This window comes from Ursus maritimus, unplaced genomic scaffold (assembly GCF_017311325.1).
Source record: "Ursus maritimus isolate PB19 unplaced genomic scaffold, ASM1731132v1 scaffold_30, whole genome shotgun sequence".
NCBI classification, from domain to species: Eukaryota; Metazoa; Chordata; class Mammalia; order Carnivora; family Ursidae; genus Ursus; species Ursus maritimus.
In genome coordinates this window covers 4,689,347-4,708,214 of record NW_024425564.1, presented here as the reverse complement: position 1 = coordinate 4,708,214, position 18,868 = coordinate 4,689,347, and the positions used below count along the sequence as shown (strand labels likewise).

General features: G+C 54.0%; 1 protein-coding gene across 1 annotated transcript; it reads right to left on the bottom strand.

Annotated features, from left to right (window-relative positions):
* Positions 1 to 3,041: 3,041 nt before the first annotated feature.
* On the bottom strand, positions 3,042 to 17,074 carry IP6K3 (inositol hexakisphosphate kinase 3). The gene is made up of 5 exons (XM_008693420.2): positions 16,700 to 17,074; positions 10,182 to 10,386; positions 8,863 to 9,035; positions 7,587 to 7,762; positions 3,042 to 5,678 (listed from the first exon to the last, which is right to left on the bottom strand). Exons 1-5 carry the CDS (start codon positions 16,896 to 16,898, stop codon positions 5,211 to 5,213), a joined length of 1,221 nt encoding a protein of 406 aa, XP_008691642.1. The 5' UTR covers positions 16,899 to 17,074; the 3' UTR covers positions 3,042 to 5,210.
* Positions 17,075 to 18,868: the final 1,794 nt, after the last annotated feature.

Genomic DNA, 18,868 nt, shown 5'->3' with positions numbered 1-18,868 from the left:
AGAAGTTAGTCACTTCATGCCCCTGCATATAGGTGAGCAGGAAGGGGCAGGCTGGTAGTAGATTGTGACCTTTTTCTGGAGGTGAGCTGTTTTTCAAGACTCACAGGTGTTTAAGGTATGCTGGGGTAGGCTAATGGGGTCCTAAAGCGCAGCCCAGTGTACCCAAAGCCCTTCCGCTCTGTGGAGACATCTGTCATCTCCCCTGGGCCCTGCCTCCCTCCCTTTGCTCTAATCCATGTCACCTCAGAGAGGCCTTTCCTGGCCCCCATTTCAGGAGTGGCCCTACCATTCTGGGTCCCTGGAAAACACTAATCACTATTTGACAGCAGGCCCTGACAGAGAGTCATCTCTCACTAAATGAATCTGACGAGAGCAGATCACCTCAGAGTTTGGACCCGGATCTCCTAGCCTACCCATTCCCCGCACCCCGGCGCCTGCCCCTGTGAGACAGTCCTCTCCCTCAGGTCTGAGGGAGAAAGGTGAAGGGCAAGTCAGGAGCAGGTAGATTTCTGGATTTGATACTTGGATTAGCTCTCGAAGCTCCTGTCCCATTTCAGGGCAGCCTAGTAACAGAAGGGAGAAGTTCTGAGCGATGCATAATGAAAAGGACCCAACCTGGCTGCAAGTCAGCCCGCCTGGCTGGCGCTCAACTTGGTATTGTCCCAGAGCTGCTTTTCCCTCCCTCCCTCCCCTCTAGTTCTTGGCACCCACGCCTTCATTTTAGTTCTTTCCCTCATCTTCTGTTTTATGTTTTTGGCCACAGTGGATGCAGATTTAAATCAAAAGTCAGAAGTTTAGATCATTTTGAAGAGCTGCTGATGAGTGGTCCTGCCTCGCCATTTGTTTTATGAGACCGCTTCCTGCCCTTTCCAGCATGGGCTACAAGGCTCCGTGCAACTGAGAAGGGTGATGGGACCTGCCAGGGTGCTGCCCAGAGGCCCAGGGCTTCCTGATGACATTGCGTCATGGAAAAGCTGTAATAACATTCTGCTCTTCAGCTTCCTCTTCAATCGCACCGGGAACACCAGAGGGAGGAGGCAGGGCTGGGTGACTCTCCCCGGCTGTCCTTGTCCTCCCTGCTGGGGAGATCGGGAGCGGGTTGCCTCTCTACAGCACCTGTCTTGAGGACCAAGTGAGAGTTCCTGGGGGGCAGATGGGACAGCTGAGGTAGGGAGATGGGAAGCAAGTCGGCCAGCACTCTGGGCTCACACTCACTGTCTGAGGACACTGCCGGGGACGGGGGGCGGGGGGGGGCGGGGAGGGTCTGCGTCAGAGCCCGCAGCCCTGGCACTGGCAGGCCCCTGCTCCCCCCCACGCCCCCACTTGCTCTTTATGTCTCTCCTTCTCCCTCCTTAAATCAGGTATCAGTTTGACATGAGGGTTTTGGAGGTTATAATAGAGACTGGCTAGGGTCTCATCAAACCCATTTCCTTTTCCAGGCACACAGTTAAACGACATCTCAGCCTGCTGGCATCTGGGGAGGGCCCACGGCTGGTTCTTGCCTCTGGAATGTGGGTATGCCTTCTCGGTGCTGTCTAACTTTTAGGCCTCGTGGTCGATTGAAGGTGGTGGAGTCACAAGATGGAAGGTCCCTGGGTGACTGTGTGGAGTGGAGGCTCGCTCTTTGCTGACCAATCCTGATTGTGACGTTAAGCTACTGTTGTTTGGGGATTGTTATAACAGTTAGCCCACCCTGACTAATACCTGTGTGTTTCTCAGTTCAGAAAAGAGAGCTCCCCAGTCTGGGGTTGGAGAGGCTGCCTGGGAGGCCCTTCCAGGCTTGCAGACAAGAGGGAGCACTAAGGCGGAAGGTGTGCAGGCCCCTGACAGCCCTCAAGTGCTGGGCTTTCTCCATTTTCATCTTAATCTTTCCTGGTGCCTCTTCACATCAGCCCCGGCAGCCAGCCCTCACCCCTCTGTTCCCTGAGCAAAATGCTCGATTCCTGTCGCTGTGCTTGTCCATGATACCTGCCTTCTTGATCCCCTCTCAGACTTGCCTCCCTTTCAAGGCACAGCGGAGACACCACCTCCATGATCGTCCCACGTGACAGTGAGCCCTCACTGCCTCTCCTCTCCTCGGTGGCACTCTGGATGGCTGCACAAATGGCCCCCGTGACTTGTTGAAGCACCCCTGATATTTTCACGTGAGGGTCTTCACCTTCTCTTTAAGTCATAAAGTTCTTAAGGATAATGACATGGTCCTCACACTTCTTGTTTCTTGCATGGGTCCTGGCACTATGCTGTATGTACCAGGCACTCGGAAAATATTTGTTGGTTGGATGAATGGAGGGAAGGAAGGACAGATTAACGTAATCACAAACACATGAGCTCCTCGGCCAGATTTTCAAGTGTCTCCACCGTCTGGGCTCACTCCATTTCTCTCCTCTTCACTCTACCACTCCCAACCACAAAATCCCCATTCTGGATGGGTTGGTCTATCCACAGACTCATGAGCATGCTGGGCTTTTCCTTCCCTCCGCCCAGCCAGCCCCTTCCTTATTCTTGTCATTGTTCAGGGCCCAAGTGAAGTCTCATCTCCTCCAGCAGTTTCTGTGATGTGTGTCGGCTGTCAGGTGATGTGTGTTTCTCTGTTGGCTGTGGCCTGACCTCTTCAACTTGGAGGATTGGGCCTCTGCACCACCCAGATGACTCCAGTGTGGCACTGGGGACTGGCTTTGTGCAGTTTGCCGTCAGTTCGTGTGTGTGACTCTTGCCTCCCCAACTAGAATCTACGCTCCCAAGAGCTGGATCTTCCCCAGTGCTTAGCAAAAGGATCAGCAGGGAAGAGGTGCTTAGTTCAGTGTACATTTGCTGGGTACTGGATATTCAGGGCCCCCTTACCTCTTTTGCCATTTTATTTTATTTTATTTTATTATTTTTTTTTTAAAAGATTTTTATTTATTTATTCGACAGAGATAGAGACAGCCAGCGAGAGAGGGAACACAAGCAGGGGAGTGGGAGAGGAAGAAGCAGGCTCATAGCGGAGGAGCCTGATGTGGGGCTCGATCCCGTAACACCGGGATCACGCCCTGAGCCGAAGGCAGACGCTTTAACCGCTGTGCCACCCAGGCGCCCCTCTTTTGCCATTTTAAAGCAAACTCTCATTGGAGATCAAATACATATATGCCTGCCTCTTCTTCCCACATGTCTCTGTTCTTCTCCCTCTGCCTGGGTTTGCAATGCTTGGGTGGACTCATTCAGCTGGATCAGCAAAGCCTTGTGCAAATTTCCAGATAGTGGTGACCCCTCTGAGCCCAGGAATCTGGGAAGCACAGTCTAAAACCGGTAGCCAGCTTTGCCCCTTGCAACAAACTGTACTTTTGTTGATGACATCTTCAGGGGCATGTGGGCATTTGGTCTGGGCCTCGAGGGATTGGCAGAGTAGGAAGAAGGCCTCTTGTGAAGGGCATTGTTGGATAAAGCAGGGGCTAAGGGAAGATGGGTCACATGGGCAGGGGCCAGGAGAGTGATTGCAGCACAGTTAGGGACTTGGGTGGCCAGCCCTAAAAGACTTATATTCTAGCTGACCCCCCCCCCCAAATCCCCAGGCAGGTCCCACAGCACCCAAGGCTGAGAACGGGGCCAGGAATCAGAAGCTAAGGCAGGGAGCTTCGGACTTGGTTAAACCAGATTTTCAAGCAAGAAAGTGGCCTAGAAAAAGCAGTATTTCGGGCTCCACTTTGTTATCAGCAAATAGTTAGTTTTCGGCTGACTTCCTTTTTGCCACCCAACATACTTTGACTCAATTCTCCCACCATGGGTGCAGAGCATGCAAATTAATCACGTCGTTACCTCAGCCAAACATAATTAGGGAAGTTAACTTGCTTGGAAATCCATATAATGTATCCTAAAATTAAACAAAAAAAAATTTTTTTTTTAATCCAGGCCTTTTTCCTTCTGTCAGTGTGGATTTTTGGAAGGTTGATGGTAATTAGCCAGGAGAATACAACAATTATTAAAAATTGCATTGTAGAAAGTTCAGATGAAAGGACCACTTATGAGGTCCGGTACCTGCCTTGTAGATACATGCAAATATTTGATTAGCCACCATTTCCCCCCGGGATCCCCAAAGGATTGCAGGAAATCGGTGAACTGTTCTTGCCGCACGCTCTAGTCAACAAGAAATTGGAAATGCCGTACAGCGTGATGATCAGAATACACAAAAGAAGGGGTAATAAGGCCCGCCAAATAATCACTGGTGACCTCAGCAATTTTGTTAACAAATTTATTTCCCTAATTGGGTAACGTATCTTCGTGCTTGACTCAAGGGCATTGTAATAGGTTTCCACACTGCAGAAGAAGGAATTAATTAGAACTGTTTGCTCTTTGTTCCATATTTACACTTGTCCACCAGTCTTGTAAACATTGCGCCTGGTTTCCTTGGCTCTCCAGGCTTCTCTCTCCCGGCTCCCCACCCCACCCCCAAAATAAATAAATAGAAAGCGGAGAGTGTCATTTAACAGCAGTGGCTCATCTTTTTGCGCAGTCCGCCCCCACCAGAAGCTGCAATTCGTGGTTAGAGCCGTTTTGCGGCCAGAATCGGCAGAGGCGTCACTGCCAGTAGGTACTTGGAAGTCTAGAAAGAGACCCTCGTCTCCACAGGCAAAAATGGAGAACCCAGGGTCTCGATTTGCCAAGGCTGTGTCTGGATTGCCCTTGCGCATTCAGACCCTGGGTAAGAAGTTGGCGAGACGGGCAGATCTGTCCCACTTCTTCCTGCCCCACCTAAATGCGTCTTAGGAAGATAAGAGACAGTCACTCGTGAGCTCTGTCTGCTTTTGGGGTGGGCAGCGCAGGCGATCAGAAAAACCATACACTCGTGAACTCACTGTTCTAGTCTTCTTCAAGTAGAGTTTTTTGCCTCACAGCTTGCCAAGACTTCAGCATGACAACAAAAAAGCATTTTTAAACGCAAATTCTCCAGAATCTCAGTGTAATGCTGGCTTCTCCCTCATGCCGCGGGCCTCCCATGTACTCTACGATGGCGCCGTTTCACACTGACTGCCCAGCCCCCGACGACCGGCATTAGCAGAAGAGGCCAGAGTGCATGGAATTAGCTCCAGAGCCGTTAATAGGCCCTGCCACGTATGGCTTTTGAATGTGGCTATTATTATTGCAAAGACCTCTAACAGTGTCTGGGGTACCCCGGCTACCAGTAGGTCCCTTGTGAGAACTATACTCCAGAAAAATCTGAAGAGGCCCAACAAGCCTCATTCTCCCTCTTGAATATCCTGCAGGATCTGGATGAGGTTTTCTAGGCCAAAAATGTAGCCTGAATCTGGTCCGTCGTAAGTGGTGTGCTCGTTCCAGGAGCCTTTGTATGTTGTGTGCGCAAAGTCAATCATCCGGATGTCAACTTTGGTGAGACCCCCGGAAGGGCTGCCATGGGCCGTCTGCGGAGCCTCCTGAGGAGGCAGGCCCCCTGGGGTCCTTTCTGGCAGCTCCTGCCCATCGTAGATGATGAGGAGAGAGCTGGAGTAGAACCGGTATGAGCTCTGGCTCCTAATGACCGAGAGGAGGGCCCGAAGCTGGTGCTGGATGGGCTCCAGGAGCTCTGTCCGGAGGCGGGTTCCGTCATGTAGGAACTGATGGAGGGCTTGTCGGAAGCCCTCGACGGAGAGTTTTCTTCCATAGTACTTGTCTTTGCAGAGAAAGTGCTTCTTATCAACTTGATAAACCTGATAATAAAAAAAGAAAGAAAACGTGAAGAATTGCCAACTCAAGAAAAAACTTGCAATGCTATGGCTGCAGTGTTAGGAGCTAACATGATATATAAACAGATTTCCAGGAGAAGCAGGGCAAGAATGGCTGAAATGAATGGAAGGATGATCTTTCATCAAGCACCAGGGGAACTTTCACATTTTAAAATGCTTTCTGTGCGAGCCCTTAATAGGAATCCAAGGTCTACATATCCTTCACCCCACAAAGGTGACCCTCCACCCATAAAGAAAAGCTTTGGATCACCTTTCTTGTGAATTTCCCGTGTCATCCTCCAAATCATGATTTAAACCCTGGCTCCTGGCCTTTTTCCATTCAAATATTAGCAAACCCAAGCTAGAACATTTTAGTAGGAATCTGAGATCACAGCCAATGGCCTTGGAAAGCCAACTAGATTCAATTTTCCCCAGTGAAGTTTATAAAGTCCTTTCTCTGCAGATTCTAAGGGAACAGTCATGGCTCTTGGGGTAGAGCAGGGTTGACTGATGATAAAACGATAAAAAGGCTGGATGAGGTAGAGATGGGGTTTTCAGGCAGCCAGTGCAGCTGAGGGGAGCCTGGATGGAACGGGGAGGTTCGCAGCAGCTCTGTGGGGCTGGTGGCTCCTCCTTGGCACCAGCTCCTCTCCCCCTCCCCTGTCATGTCTTGGCCACCAGAAGGAAGCAGATGGAGGAGATGCTGATGGGGGGCAGTGGCAGCCGCTCCCGTTGCATTCAGATGGCACAGGCACAGGCAGAGGCTGTACCAAGGCCAGTGGCTGGCGTGGCCGTGACTTGGCTCACTTCTGTCTGGCACACCTGGGAAGGACAGCCCATACCTGGCCAAGACAGTTTCTCAGGTCTTTCCTGCCTTCAGGTCACGTGGTATGTTTATGGAAAACCAGTGTTGAAAAAAAACCAGAAGGCTATGATAGACTTGCTTTGGAGGGCTGGAGATAGGCTGTTAAATTAGCCATCATAAATACATGACAGGCGTCACTGTCTAAATAAATCAGATCGTTTTCAGAAGATTGGAGGTCCGGAGAGATTCCATTTACACCCCAAATCATCACACTCCATTCTCTTGAGGACTGCGTTCCAAGCCTTCCAAGGGACATCTGTGCAACAAATTTATAGACTCCACTTCCAGCGTCAAGGGGTGGCAGTTTCAATTAAGGAAAGCTTTAACGTGTACCGTCAAATCGGTGTCTGGTTTTGCTTTGAGGAGATAGACGGTAAGGGCGAGTGGGGAAAGTTTATTTCTTCCCGTTCTGCAGCCCCTGCCACAAGCCACATCAGAGCTGCAAAAATGGGGTAGAGTCTGGGCCGTAAAAAACATTAACCGTTCCTTTGCCTCAGCTGAGCAGGCTATGACCTTCCCACTTCGTTAACCAGAACAGGTAGCAAAGAGAAGCAGAAGACGTGGGGTAGGAAGTATGGCTAATAAGGGTTCAAAGAGCAGGGTGCCTTATGGCGCCTGAGGAGGAGAGAAGGGTTCAGCTGTACCCTTCAAGAGGCTGAGGAAGCCATGGAGTGCACAGGGAAGCTCTTTTCTGTGCTCTCCCCAGCCCCTGCTCACACACTGTCACCAGAGGTCTGCTCTCAAAGTGGACAGGACCCACGTGGCCACTAGGAAGTTTCACCCGCTGGAGACCCAGAAACCGAGTTAAAAAAAAAAAAAGGGGGCAGCTTTTTGGCACCACTACCCTGAAAGGGGCTCTTACAGAAATCCCGGTGTGTCCTCGAGCGGGATCTGCCTTTCCTGCATGGGAGGGCTGTGCCTGGCTGCCTCCTGTGGCTCTGTGGGCAGGGCTGTCCGCTTGGGAGACACCCTGCCCCGCAGTGGACATGCCAGGACGCCCAGCCCTGCGGCGGGCCCTCGCCACCCACCTGCATGCCGCAGATGCGCACGCCCAGGCAGGCCGAGGTGCTCTGCGCACACTTCCTCATGTGGCGGGCCTTCTTCTCCTCGGACGCGTCGTCCCCGTGCTGCCGGGTCCCCATCTTCAGGTCCAGGATACAGGGGTGCTTGTACTGTGACACGACGTTTTCCAGCAGCAGAAACCCTGGTCGCGCTAAGTTCAGGAAGGCTCCGCGGACGTGGAGGCTGCTGCCGCTCCGGAGGCGGTTAACACGCCTGGGCGGCTGCCTGGGACTCCCTTCTCTGAGCGCCGTTCCTGCTCTGCCGGCGCCTCATACACAAGCCCATCGTCCCTCTTTAAGAATTCAAAGTATTAGCTTTGCAGGCTGCTTTAATAAGTCCATTTATTTAGGGGGAGTTTATGACCATGTGAGCTTCTTTTCCTTTTCCTTTTTGCTCTGAGGTTGGAATTGAAATGCAGGCGTGAAATCCCTGGCAGGGCATGCCCAATTTACATCTTATGCCAGAAAATCATAAGGCTAAAACCTCGAGTCACTGAACGGGCCAGTACCTTTTGGGAGAAGTGGGTTGATGTTAGCTTTGGAGATGAGTTGCAGGAATATTAATTTCAGCGGAGTAATTATCCTGCAAAAGCTTCTTAGGGATTAGGGTTGCAGATGTGTCTTAGTAAATACTGTGAAACCAGTCACCCGTTTGGAGGAAGGAGCCCAGCACTGACAAAGGAGTATTTCAAGCCTAAATGTACTCACTGAGAACATGGCAGCTTGAGGATGAGGGGGGAGTGCCTCCCCTCAGAGTCTCCCTCTCGGGCACTTCCCTGAGGGGGGCACCACACCCCCCACCCCATCAGCTCCATAGGAAGACATCTGCAGGGAGAATTTGGAGGGCTAGAAGGGAGCCTGGGCTTTGGGGAACCCACCCAGCAAGGCCGTCATCATTCCTATCTGCCCACAGAGACCCCCAGCCCACCCCAGCCCCTCTGCCCAGGTGGCAGCGACACAGCCAGAGGCCTGGCCATGGGCACTGTGTTCAGCGTAATTCCCAGTCTGACTTCCCCCATATTCTCTGATTTTTCTTTCGGAAGGATCAGATTTCTTCCAGGGCTTAGGTTTGAGGGCTTGTGCCTTGATGTCTCCCTCATATCAGTCTCTCCCCACCCACCCCTTCCCTGGCCCCGTGTTGTGTCAGTGTCTCCCCCTCCTGCCCCTGCGCCCGTCTGTCTCTGTCACCCCCCTTCCGGCCCCCCACGCTCTCACAGGCAGCAGGGAGTGCCGGCAAGGATACGGTGCCGCTGGTTCTCTGGGTACTCGGTGCGCAGGCGGCTCAGGTGGGCCTGGTGGCATTGCAGGCCCCACGGGTTAAAGCTCCTCCTCTCGGCCTGGTTCCCTTTAGCGTCTTCCACCAGGGAGGAGACTGGGGTGTTAAGGTGGAACTCGGACCTCAGGAGCGCGGCGGGGCTGCGGAGAGGGAAGTGCACGACAGTCAGGGCAGCCGTGGCCCGAGGGCTCGGGGAAGGTGCCCGTCCCTGGGACGGGGCTCTCCTGGGCTGGGCTCTGACACGGACTGTCCCTGGCTGCTCTCCACGATGCCTGCAGGGCCTCGGAGTGCCCGTCTTGCCCCATTCAGGCCCTGGGCACCAGATTGGGCCACACTGCGGCCCTGGCAGGGCATTTCTCAGAACCCCAGAAGAACTCATTAGAGCATGTCACCACCTCTGTCACCACCGCAGAGGGCTGAGTGGTTTAAATTCACTTGTAAGTGACCTGGATTCCTCTTGCACTATCGAGGTGATGCGGTGCGGGGACAGCGACCCTGCCTGGAATCAGAAGGCTGGGGATTTAGGCTGTGAGTGTGCCCTGTCGTTATTTCCTTGAGACCTCAAAATGCCCTCAGAGGTGGGAATCCTGGATCTTTGGTTCACCCTCTCTCCTCTCCTCTGCATCTTGGCTTCCCCATCTGTGAAATGGAGATAATGCGAACCCGCTTCCTGATGCTGAGCCAAGAGGCTTAATTAGATCCACTGTGCTCCTTGGGGAAGGGAGGTACTTTCATTGTATTAGCTCCCTTTTGTTTCCCATAAATGTTTTATAAGTCCCCAGGGGTCCTTTTCATCTGAGAAAGGTCAGCTAGCATTATCAGAGGTTTTAGAGACCTCTCTGGGACCTCGGGTGCCCTGAGCTGCCTGGTCTCCGAGGTCCCACGGGCGGCTGCGTTGACCGCTGAGGAAAGGTGATTTCAGACCGCCATTAACCACTTTTCCTTTGTGGCAACTATTCTGGGTTTCTGCACCCCCCACACCCACCCAGAGACACTGTATGGTGTCAGTGACACAGGTATTTAATTAAACAAATATGTACTGAACGCCTGCTCTGTATAGGACTCTGCGTACGCGGCAGCTTCCGAGATAAATACCTCGGGGTCCTCCCTCTAAAACTGTGTGAGGGAAAATTCATTCCTTTCTTCGGCCGCATTGGTGTTTCTAGAAGGAGGCTTCCTATGAATTGGTCACTTCCTCGGCCTGTTGGGGAGCTGTAGGCCTTGGTGCAGGTGGGGGCGGTGCTGGTCCCTGCTAGGTTTCTGTCATCCTGCCACATGGCCCTCACCTCTCCTCGAGCGAGTGAGCCAGCTGCCACTGGGCGAGGGGGTGGGCGCCACCGCTGCCGCCGGTGGTCTGCTGGAGAGTCTGCCATATTGCCACTGCCGCCGACTCCGTGGAGACCTTGAAGGGCCCCCGGTTCTCCTTCAGCGGGGTGGCCACCAGGCTGAGATGGCCTCGGCTGTCTTTTTGGAGGTGCACCGTGATGGTGCCTGCAGAGCACACGGGGGGGAGGGGGAGGGGGAAACCAGATGCAATTTACCTGGTGGACACGTTGCAAGAGGTGACATCCTTTTGAATTGTAGTTTAATGGCACTGATCAACCTCCCCCCTCCCCCTTCCCAACTCCTCTCTCAAGGAAGAGCTATGGGGACTGTTCCAGAATGAGCCAGGGCGGCGGAGCCTGCAGAAAATAGCCTTGGGCTGGTCTGGGCATAGGCTCTGCTTCATTGCGTCTCTCTGGCCTTTCATGCTTTGAACAAAGCCAGCCCTGTACATTTTGTTCTCACCTTCTGGTTTCTCGGTGCACAGTGGCACCTTCCCAGTCACAAGAGAGCTGTTCCAATGGGGCTCAACCTGGGGTCATCGGAGCCCGTCCTCCACAGAGAGGGCCCCCTGCCTCAGGGTGGCTGTGAGGGAAGTTGGGGCCCATCCCATTCCTCCCCTTTGCCTCCTTCATCATCCTTTCTCTCCCTTCCCTTTTTCTCTGTCTGACCAGCTTCTTCCAGGAAGCCCGCCTTAGACAGCCTTCCGGGGTTTGGCCTCTGTGTTCCCATCATTTAGACCTTGCCCCCCTCACCCCGATCTCTGGCTTTAACACAGATGCCTGGCATCTCCTTCAGTTAGACACACAGCACATGACTATTATTGACGGAACATGGTTCTTTGATGGAAAACAGGAGACTTGTGGGATTTCTCCAGCTACGGTAACTCCTGACCGTCGGTGTTTGTAATCAAGGCACGGCAGCCTGCTCCAGTCGCTGCTCGTGAGAGTGGAGAGTGTGAGGAGACCCAGTGAACAAACGTGCTAATTGGGCTTCTCCTCCAGGACATGGGCCAGGTCGGGTAATTAGGTCTGGCATGCATGTCAGTGGCTCCATGGTCACCCCTTTTGGATTTCGGGCTCTGGTGGTACAGTCCAGGTCTTCCCCCATGGGCTCAGCATCTGAGCTAAGTGGGCGCCCCACCTCATCAGAGTTCTGGGGGAGATGGCCCCGCAGGTGACTTTGTGAGGACTGGGTTTCTAGTGTCCCTGGTTCCCTGTTCTTCGTGCAGCTGATGCCTTGACTGTTCTGATGCCTCCTTCTCCCACCAAGCCAGGCTCCACCCTGCATTGTGCCTGCAAGGCACCCTTTGGAGTGCACCAGTGGCTTCCTCACCCCTGGGTTCCCAGGGGTTGGGCCAATGGAGGACGTTGGCAGGAGATGGGGTGGGGCCGGAGAAAGATCGAGGTATTTACCCCACTGGTTCCCTCCCTGCCACAGCATGGTCCTGTCCCTGTGGCCTCCCTCTTGCTGGGTCCATGATCCCGTTCCCTCTCTTTGGCCCTTCAGGCCTAGGGATGGTCACAGCCTTTCAGGAGTGCTGGTCCCTGAGTGCCTCAGCATCCCCAGTTGCTCCCTTAATCCTGAGTGCACTTCTGCGAACCGTCCCTTTGAAAACTCCCTTCATTTAAACCCCTTTCAATGTACCCCTCATGTCCTGCTGGGACTCTGACTGAGAGAAGGTGGGCTGCATGTGATCAGGTCCCCTCAGCCACTTGGTCACTCTCTCAACACAAGTGGAAATTTCTGCTGAGCCAGCACTCAAGGCAGCTGATTTCCCTGCTCGCATCCCTGCCCAGGCTGGTCAGTGCAGACGCTCATTTCCAGGGCTGCTCTATAATTCAGCAAGTCGCTCTTCAGGGCCATCTGTGCCTAGCTCAGCGGTCTCTCTGGGCTAGTCCTGTCGTCTCAGATTCCCGGTGCCCTAATTTCGCAGCCTGAGAGTGACATTCAGTTCTTTCCAGCTCCTTAAAAAAATTCTGCGTTGCCTCAGCTCATCTCAGGCCCCTGAGTCCCTTGAATGAATAATGATACTACTAACAATACCATACCTGAACCTGGCATTTTGTCATTTACCTGAACCCGGCATGCCCACCAGAGGGGTTCTGCTTGTGAGAACCGGAGGCTGGTGGCAGGTCAGGGAAAGAACTGCAGTCGTAATAATCACTGCCACGTACTAGCTTCCTGCTTTTCATCTGTTACCACTGAGTGACTGCAAGCCACCGAGACTCAGAGGGATGGAATGACTTGCCCAAGGTCACACAGTAAGGGGTGGAGCTCTGAGAAAGGCCATGGCAGACGTGGCTAAGGAAGAAGGAACAAGCCGTGACACGGAGCCGAGGACTTTATCGGGAGACTCCGGTGTCGTCATGCTGTGTTTACTTCAGTCTGGATGAGGGACACTCCTGCTGTGTCCTCGTCACATGTTTTGGCCATTCTGTTCCGTGGGAGTGAACAGAGAAACCTGTTTTGAGAGGGTCATCAGTACAGAGGGTTGGGAGCGCCAAGAAGCCCAAGGACATGGTGTTTATGTTTCTGTTCCTATTTCCTCAGGCAGGAGGGCTGCTGTGCTTATTTTGGGGAGGAGGCCTGACCTGGAAGCCAGCACCAGGCCCCAGGGCTCATCCCTCCACTGTGTGGAAAGGAGAGTGCGCTGCCGTCCGTGCTTGTCCTCGGGGAGCTTGGAGCTCCTGGCTGCTGGGGATCCCAGGATGGTGTGCCAGCCAAGGGCAAGGCCCTTTTGGGTCTTTTGTAAAGTTCAGCTCACCATCTGGCCTTCCCGCTCTGGGACTATGGTGACACGCTTGCCAGAAACCACTGTCTCGGGGAGCCCCAGCCCCAGGAGGCCTCCCCAGAAGGACAAGAAATGTGACCTTCCCCTGCTTCTCTAGGCTCCAGCTCTTGTCTCATCTCATCAGATTTGAGTGTCTGAATAAATGGAGATGAGCAGAGGTGCAAAGTAACCCAAAACCAATAAAATCTAAAAATCATTTCTATTTCTCATATTGTCAGAACTATCCAGCCAGAGTCCGTGTCCCTGCCTCTCGCTCCGTCTTCCTGCATGCCTCTGGCTCTATGTCCCCACCTATCCATCTTCCCTCCCTCTCCCACATCCCTCTCCAGCTCAGTCCAGAGCTTGCAATGAAGCCTGAGACCCATAGCAGATAGCCGCCTTGCAAATGATCTCGAGTTACCAGCTCTTTACCGAAGCAGCCTGTCAGTGGAATCCAGACTTCTTGGGGCTTGGATTGGTTTTTAGTCAAGAATTGTGTTGGTCCCAGCCTGGCTTCCGGCTTGCTTTGTGTGTCCATGGGGGCTAGGCCTGGAGGGACACAGGCTCCCAGCACTCTGCCGCCTCTGCCTGGCCGGGGGAAGCGGGGGACAGCCAGAGCTTTGTCTCCCTGCTCACCAGCCCTCTCCAGGCACCTCAACCAGCAGTCACGCCAGCTGGGCAGACAAGAGTGCTTACTGCCACAATTGCCATGCCCAGAGCATCTCAGCAATTTCGGTTTGGCCAAGCAGCTTCCCCAGCCTCCGGGAATATTCTGTCATGTGTTTATTTTTAAGCTCATGAGAGCATTTATTTGCCGGCGTCTATAATATGAATCTGGCTTGTCCGTTAACTAACCAGACTTAGGAGTATGTCCTTGCTCACCCAAAGCTGACAGGTACACTGGGAGGCAGAGGGATGCGGCCCCAAGATGTTGTCATGCCCAAGGAGCCCCGAAAAAGGTCCAGGCAAGCTCCTGGGAAAGAATTGCTGTCGTAATAATCACTGCCACGTGCTAGCTTCCTGCTTTTCATCTGTTACCCTTGGGACATCACTTCCAACTGCCCGACACTCCCTGCTGCCATCACAGTTCAGGACAGTGAGAAGGGAGAGAGTGTGCTCCATGGCATGCAGTGGCCACTACAGAAACAGCCCCTCTCTCTGGGGCCCTTCCTATGGGGGAGAACAAGGGAGACCCTCCCGTGGCAGCCTTGTGGGTATTCGAGGGCCCCTGACCTGAGGCCACTCGTTGAGTGATTCTGGGTAAGTCCCATCCCCTCCTTCATTGGGCTAGGCGACCCCTTGAGCAGTGGCATGCAAGGAGCCCATCTCTTGGGTGACAGCGGCTGGTGGAGCGGGCCTGGGTGGCTGAGAGCCCACACTTGGGAGCCAGACCTCAGACCTTTAATCCTGACTCTGCCTCTCACTGGTTGTGTGACCTCAGGCAAATCATGTCACCTCTCTGAGCCTTGGTCTCCTCACCTGTGAAATGGGTAATAGTAGTGCCTGCCTTGGAGTGTTGTTAACGAGGATTGAGTTGATACACAGAAACTATTTACAGTCGTGTTTGGCACTGAACGCTGAGGGTTAGCTGAGACCACTTTTCTCATCCAGTGAAGCAAGAAGCCTGCGCAGCCTGGGAGCCCTTGGAGGGACGGTTTCCCCTCTAAAACCTGACGTCAGCCGGCTGCTCCAGGCATCTGAGAGTGTGAGGGTCCTGGTTCTGGGCCTTTCTCTACTATCTCTCTAGATGTGCTTTTCCTTAAGTGGGGCCTGGCCCATGGCACTCCACAGATGGCATTCTGGCTGTTGAGTGAACCCGTGTTTCGGCACATGGAATCCTCATGTTTGGGTGTCACCCGAGTCTGTGGGCTTTGCCTCACCCTTGCCCTCAGCAGGGCTGTGTGGTCTCCCCTGAGGGGTGTCCTGTGGTTCCCTGACCCAGTCCCCTCCCAACTTGTGTGCAAACGCCATATCCTGGCCGAAGCCCCAAGGCAGAGGCTGGAACATGCTCTGTGGCCATTGGTACACGCAGCCGTGATGTCTTGGCTTAAATTGATCTCTATCAAGTCAGCAGAGCCCTAAGGCAGGAGGTACCAGGGATAGGCCTGACCGGGCCTGGGAGGCAAGGTAGAGTAGGGGTCTGGACAGTAGACCGGTGCCTGAGGGTACCCAAGAAGGGTGCCGTTCTCCCCCGCCCAGAGGAATGGGTGTGTGTAGACAGGACACTGGGAGGGCATCGGGATGGGGTCCTGGAGACCAAGCAGCCTCTTTCACTTTTGTGCTCTGCCTGTGGCTACCCCAGCAGTCTGTCTCAGCTCCAGAGCTGTGCCCAACAAGCGTGAAATGCTGCGGGCAGGAGGCCACCCCACGCAAGATCCTGCCACCCCTTTGCTAGGTTGAGTTCAGTTGCAAAAGGACAGACATTCATTACAGCGGGTGCTCTGACGAGCTGAGCAGTGACCCACAACTGATGGGCAACCCCGGCCTGCGGCCCCAGAGGCCCCAGGGGAGGCCTGCAGAGCCGCACACCAGCCCCCCACCCCTCCCTCTCAGTGTGTGATGCTCGTGGGTCTCGTCGCAGACTCTTGGAAGGTCTTGGCAAGCCAGGATTGAAGCGGTGCTTGGGGCTCAAGACCTTGGCACCCTATCAGTGAGTCTCAGTCTGGGACATGCTGAATACAGATTCCTGGGCCCTGACCCCGGTTCCCCAGGTGTGGAAAGGAGCCTGGGCATCTGCATGTGAACCCCTACACCAGCCTTGGTCAATCCCAGAGCCCACTCTGGGAAACACCCATAGAGCTAGGCCCCATCCTTCCGGTTATCTTGATCATTGAAATGCAAGTGCGTTTTTGACTGACTTATTTGGATGTTATCATCACTTTTACTACAGATGCTTGGACAACGAGGGCAGAAGCGTATAGTCACAACATTTAAAAACCTTTAAAAGAGGTCTTTTTTCTGGGCAGACATCCCGTTGAGGGGCTGGCAGCTGGCAGAGTCATGCCCTGAGCCCTGTGAGCCACGTTTACTGAAGGCCAGGTGTGGACCAAAAGCCTGCCCCATGGATGCTGGCCAGCTGCCCAGAGTGCCCCTGCCTGGAGGCCTACAAATGGTGGCCCTCCCCACCCAGCCTTCTTCACTCCCCAGAACCCACCTTGTACTCTGATCCAGAACACACACGGCTCTGTGCCCCACTTGCCCAGCTCTCCCTGGAAGGCAGTTCATGGCCCTGGCTTGGTCACTGGATGAGGATGAGGAATTCTGGTTTCCTAAACATGTCAGGTCCCAGTTCCTTCATGCCCTGACCCAGACCTGAGGCTCCTCCCACCCACCTGGGTCTCCAGAGGGAGGTGAAGGAGGCCTCAGCCTGCCCTGTCTTTCCCAGCCCTGGCCACAGGACCCAGCCATGGCACTCCTGAAGCACAGACCAGATACCCTAGCAGAGTGGGGTGGGTCCGGGGTATCATTTCATTCCATTCTCAGTTCCTTGAAGCCTAGTAGCTTAAGCTAATTTGTAGGGATGCCAAATGGCATTAGACTCCAGGCCTGGAGGCTTGAAGAGTTCAGAGAAACTAGGACAGTGAAGGCCAACCGGGCTGTGGGAGAGGGGCATGTCTCCATGGCAACCCTCACACGCAGCACAGTGCACGCGGAAGCGATGGGGGCGCGCACGCAAGCCTGGCCTGGTCCGGCCGCCTGGACACTCACCTTTGTACTGCGGAGTGAAGCGCTTCATGGCCAGAGGCAGGGATTCGTAGAACCTCTGCTCCCGGGAGATGAGGGGCTTGCACACGGTGTGCTCATCGTACTTCATCACGCTCAGGTGCCCCCCGACCTGGTGCAGGAAGGGTTCTAGCCGCACGCCCACTCTGGCATCCCCAGGATCCGTGCTGTCCTGCACAACCATGTGGGCGCGGCAGGAAGGCCTGGCGTAGAAGAGGCAGGTCCCAGACGGGAGGCGGGGCTGTCAGTGGTCCTGAGCTCTCTCCTTCTGGGCCTTTATCAGCATCGTAGCACAGCTGTCCCTCTGTCTGTCGGCCTGGGAGGGGGCCCCTGGAAAGCAGAGGAGGAAGGTGGAGATGGTGTGAGGGAGACGGGGTGCTGGCGGGAGCAGAAGGACCCACAGTTCCCAGCCACGGCCCACTGGTAGTTGAACAAGACTGTAAAGAGGCATCCATCACTTCTAGAATAATCTGTTATAAGAAACTAGTAACGGTGGTTGCTCCAGGGAGCCAGGATGAGAGGTAGACTTTCTAAATACTGTCCTGTGCCTTTTGAATTTAAATATTAAAACATTTAAAAAAAATCAAATAATACACACAACTGTAGACTTCCAGAGTGCAGAGACTGTATCTCAACTCCTCATATCACATTTCCTGCCAGCCTTTGGGAACATTGGTCGCAGGCCCAAGAAGAGGGCAGAGCCCCCGCTGTCGAGGCACTCGGCCTCTTGCAGGGGCTTAGGCGGTACAGGAAAGCTTCGTTTTTGTGCACACATCCGTCTGCATCACGGCTCCACAACGTCATTGCCATGTGAGTTTGAGAAGTTACCAAACCTCTCTGGGCCTCAGTTTCCCCATCTGTAAAATGAAATAGTAAGGATACTTACCTCATGGACTTAGGACAAAATTGAGATAAAGCCCATGAAAAGGTTAGGTGAGGGCCCAGAGCTAAGTACTCAATAAATGTGATTTATCATAATTATTTCTAGCGTTACTGCCGTGGTGGTCATATTTTCCCAACAGTTCTGGGTTGGAAGGAAGGCAGGCTTTCTCCCTGCCGCTTTGCACATAAGGGAAGCGGGACCTGAAATGTCCTGACCGGGCTCTGGTGCGGGCCAGGAGCGAGGCAGGAGGAAAGCAGGGGCTGCTTGTCTCTGGGCCTAATTCTTTATGACCTGCTACTCCGTTTTCCTCCCTAAGGGAAGGCTTACTAGAACTCTGAGCTGGAAATACAGCCCCGAAAGACATTCTGACTTTATCTCAGGAGAGTGCCCAAGGAGCCACTGTGAAGGGAGGCTCTTCTGGCCACATTTGTCCTGTCCCGTCTGAGAGGACGTTCCCACAGGGGTGCCCATCACTGCCGAGTTATTAATACTCTCTCCTCTGCTGGACTCCCGGCCAAGGATGCCAGCAAGCTAGGCGGCACTGGACATGAGTAACACTCTAAACGACCTTCAGTCCAGACCATGGGCATGGCCAGCTGGCTGCATGCATGGAGTGCCTAACAATTTTTTCAGGACTCCAGCTCAGAGAGACCCCCTGCCACCTACCTGGACCTCTGGCACCAGGTGGCGCTGAAAACCTCAGCCCTCCCATTTATCCCCCTACCACTCCTGGGGGTCTCCCTCTCACATTGGCTACTGTCTTTCAGGCCACAGAGTGCCCCTTTAGGAAGGGGGAGGTGTTTTGCCTGGGGTGTGCATTTGCTTTGCTGGGTGCAGGACGAGGCTTCTGAGAGCTGCCTGTAAGGCTGGAGCATGACTGGGGAGGTGAGGGTTGCCGGGCCAGGTGGCAGGGATGGGGGGAGCCTGAGGCCTGATGGCAAGGGGCCATGCTGACGCAGCAGCCTAGGCCTTACCCGGGGTCCGCTCTCTCTGCACAGAGGGAGCCCCACTCAGAACCTGTTCCACGAGCTGAGAAGTTGGTAGGAGGCATCTAGGAGCAGAGGGAAGTCAGGAATCGGCGCAGCGATAAGTTGATACGTGACAGGATAGCACGATGGCTTGGCAAACCCAGTCCTACTTGCAAATTTGGTGAAGGCAAGAAGGAAGGAAGAAGAGAAACACCAAGGTGGCCCAGCACCACCTGACCAGGCATGGCCTTGCCAAGCCAGCCGAGCCGTGCAGACGCATCCAGGTGGCATCCCAGGAGAGCC

Excerpts from the sequence above, each read along its gene's own strand:
- IP6K3 (XM_008693420.2), bottom strand. The coding sequence starts at position 16,898 with ATGGTTGTGCAGGACAGCACGGATCCTGGGGATGCCAGAGTGGGCGTG. Across the intron at positions 10,387-16,699 it reads CTTCACTCCGCAGTACAAAG|GCACCATCACGGTGCACCTC; the intron begins GTGAGTGTCCAG and ends TGTGCTCTGCAG. Across the intron at positions 9,036-10,181 it reads GCTCACTCGCTCGAGGAGAG|CCCCGCCGCGCTCCTGAGGT; the intron begins GTGAGGGCCATG and ends CCCTCTCCGCAG.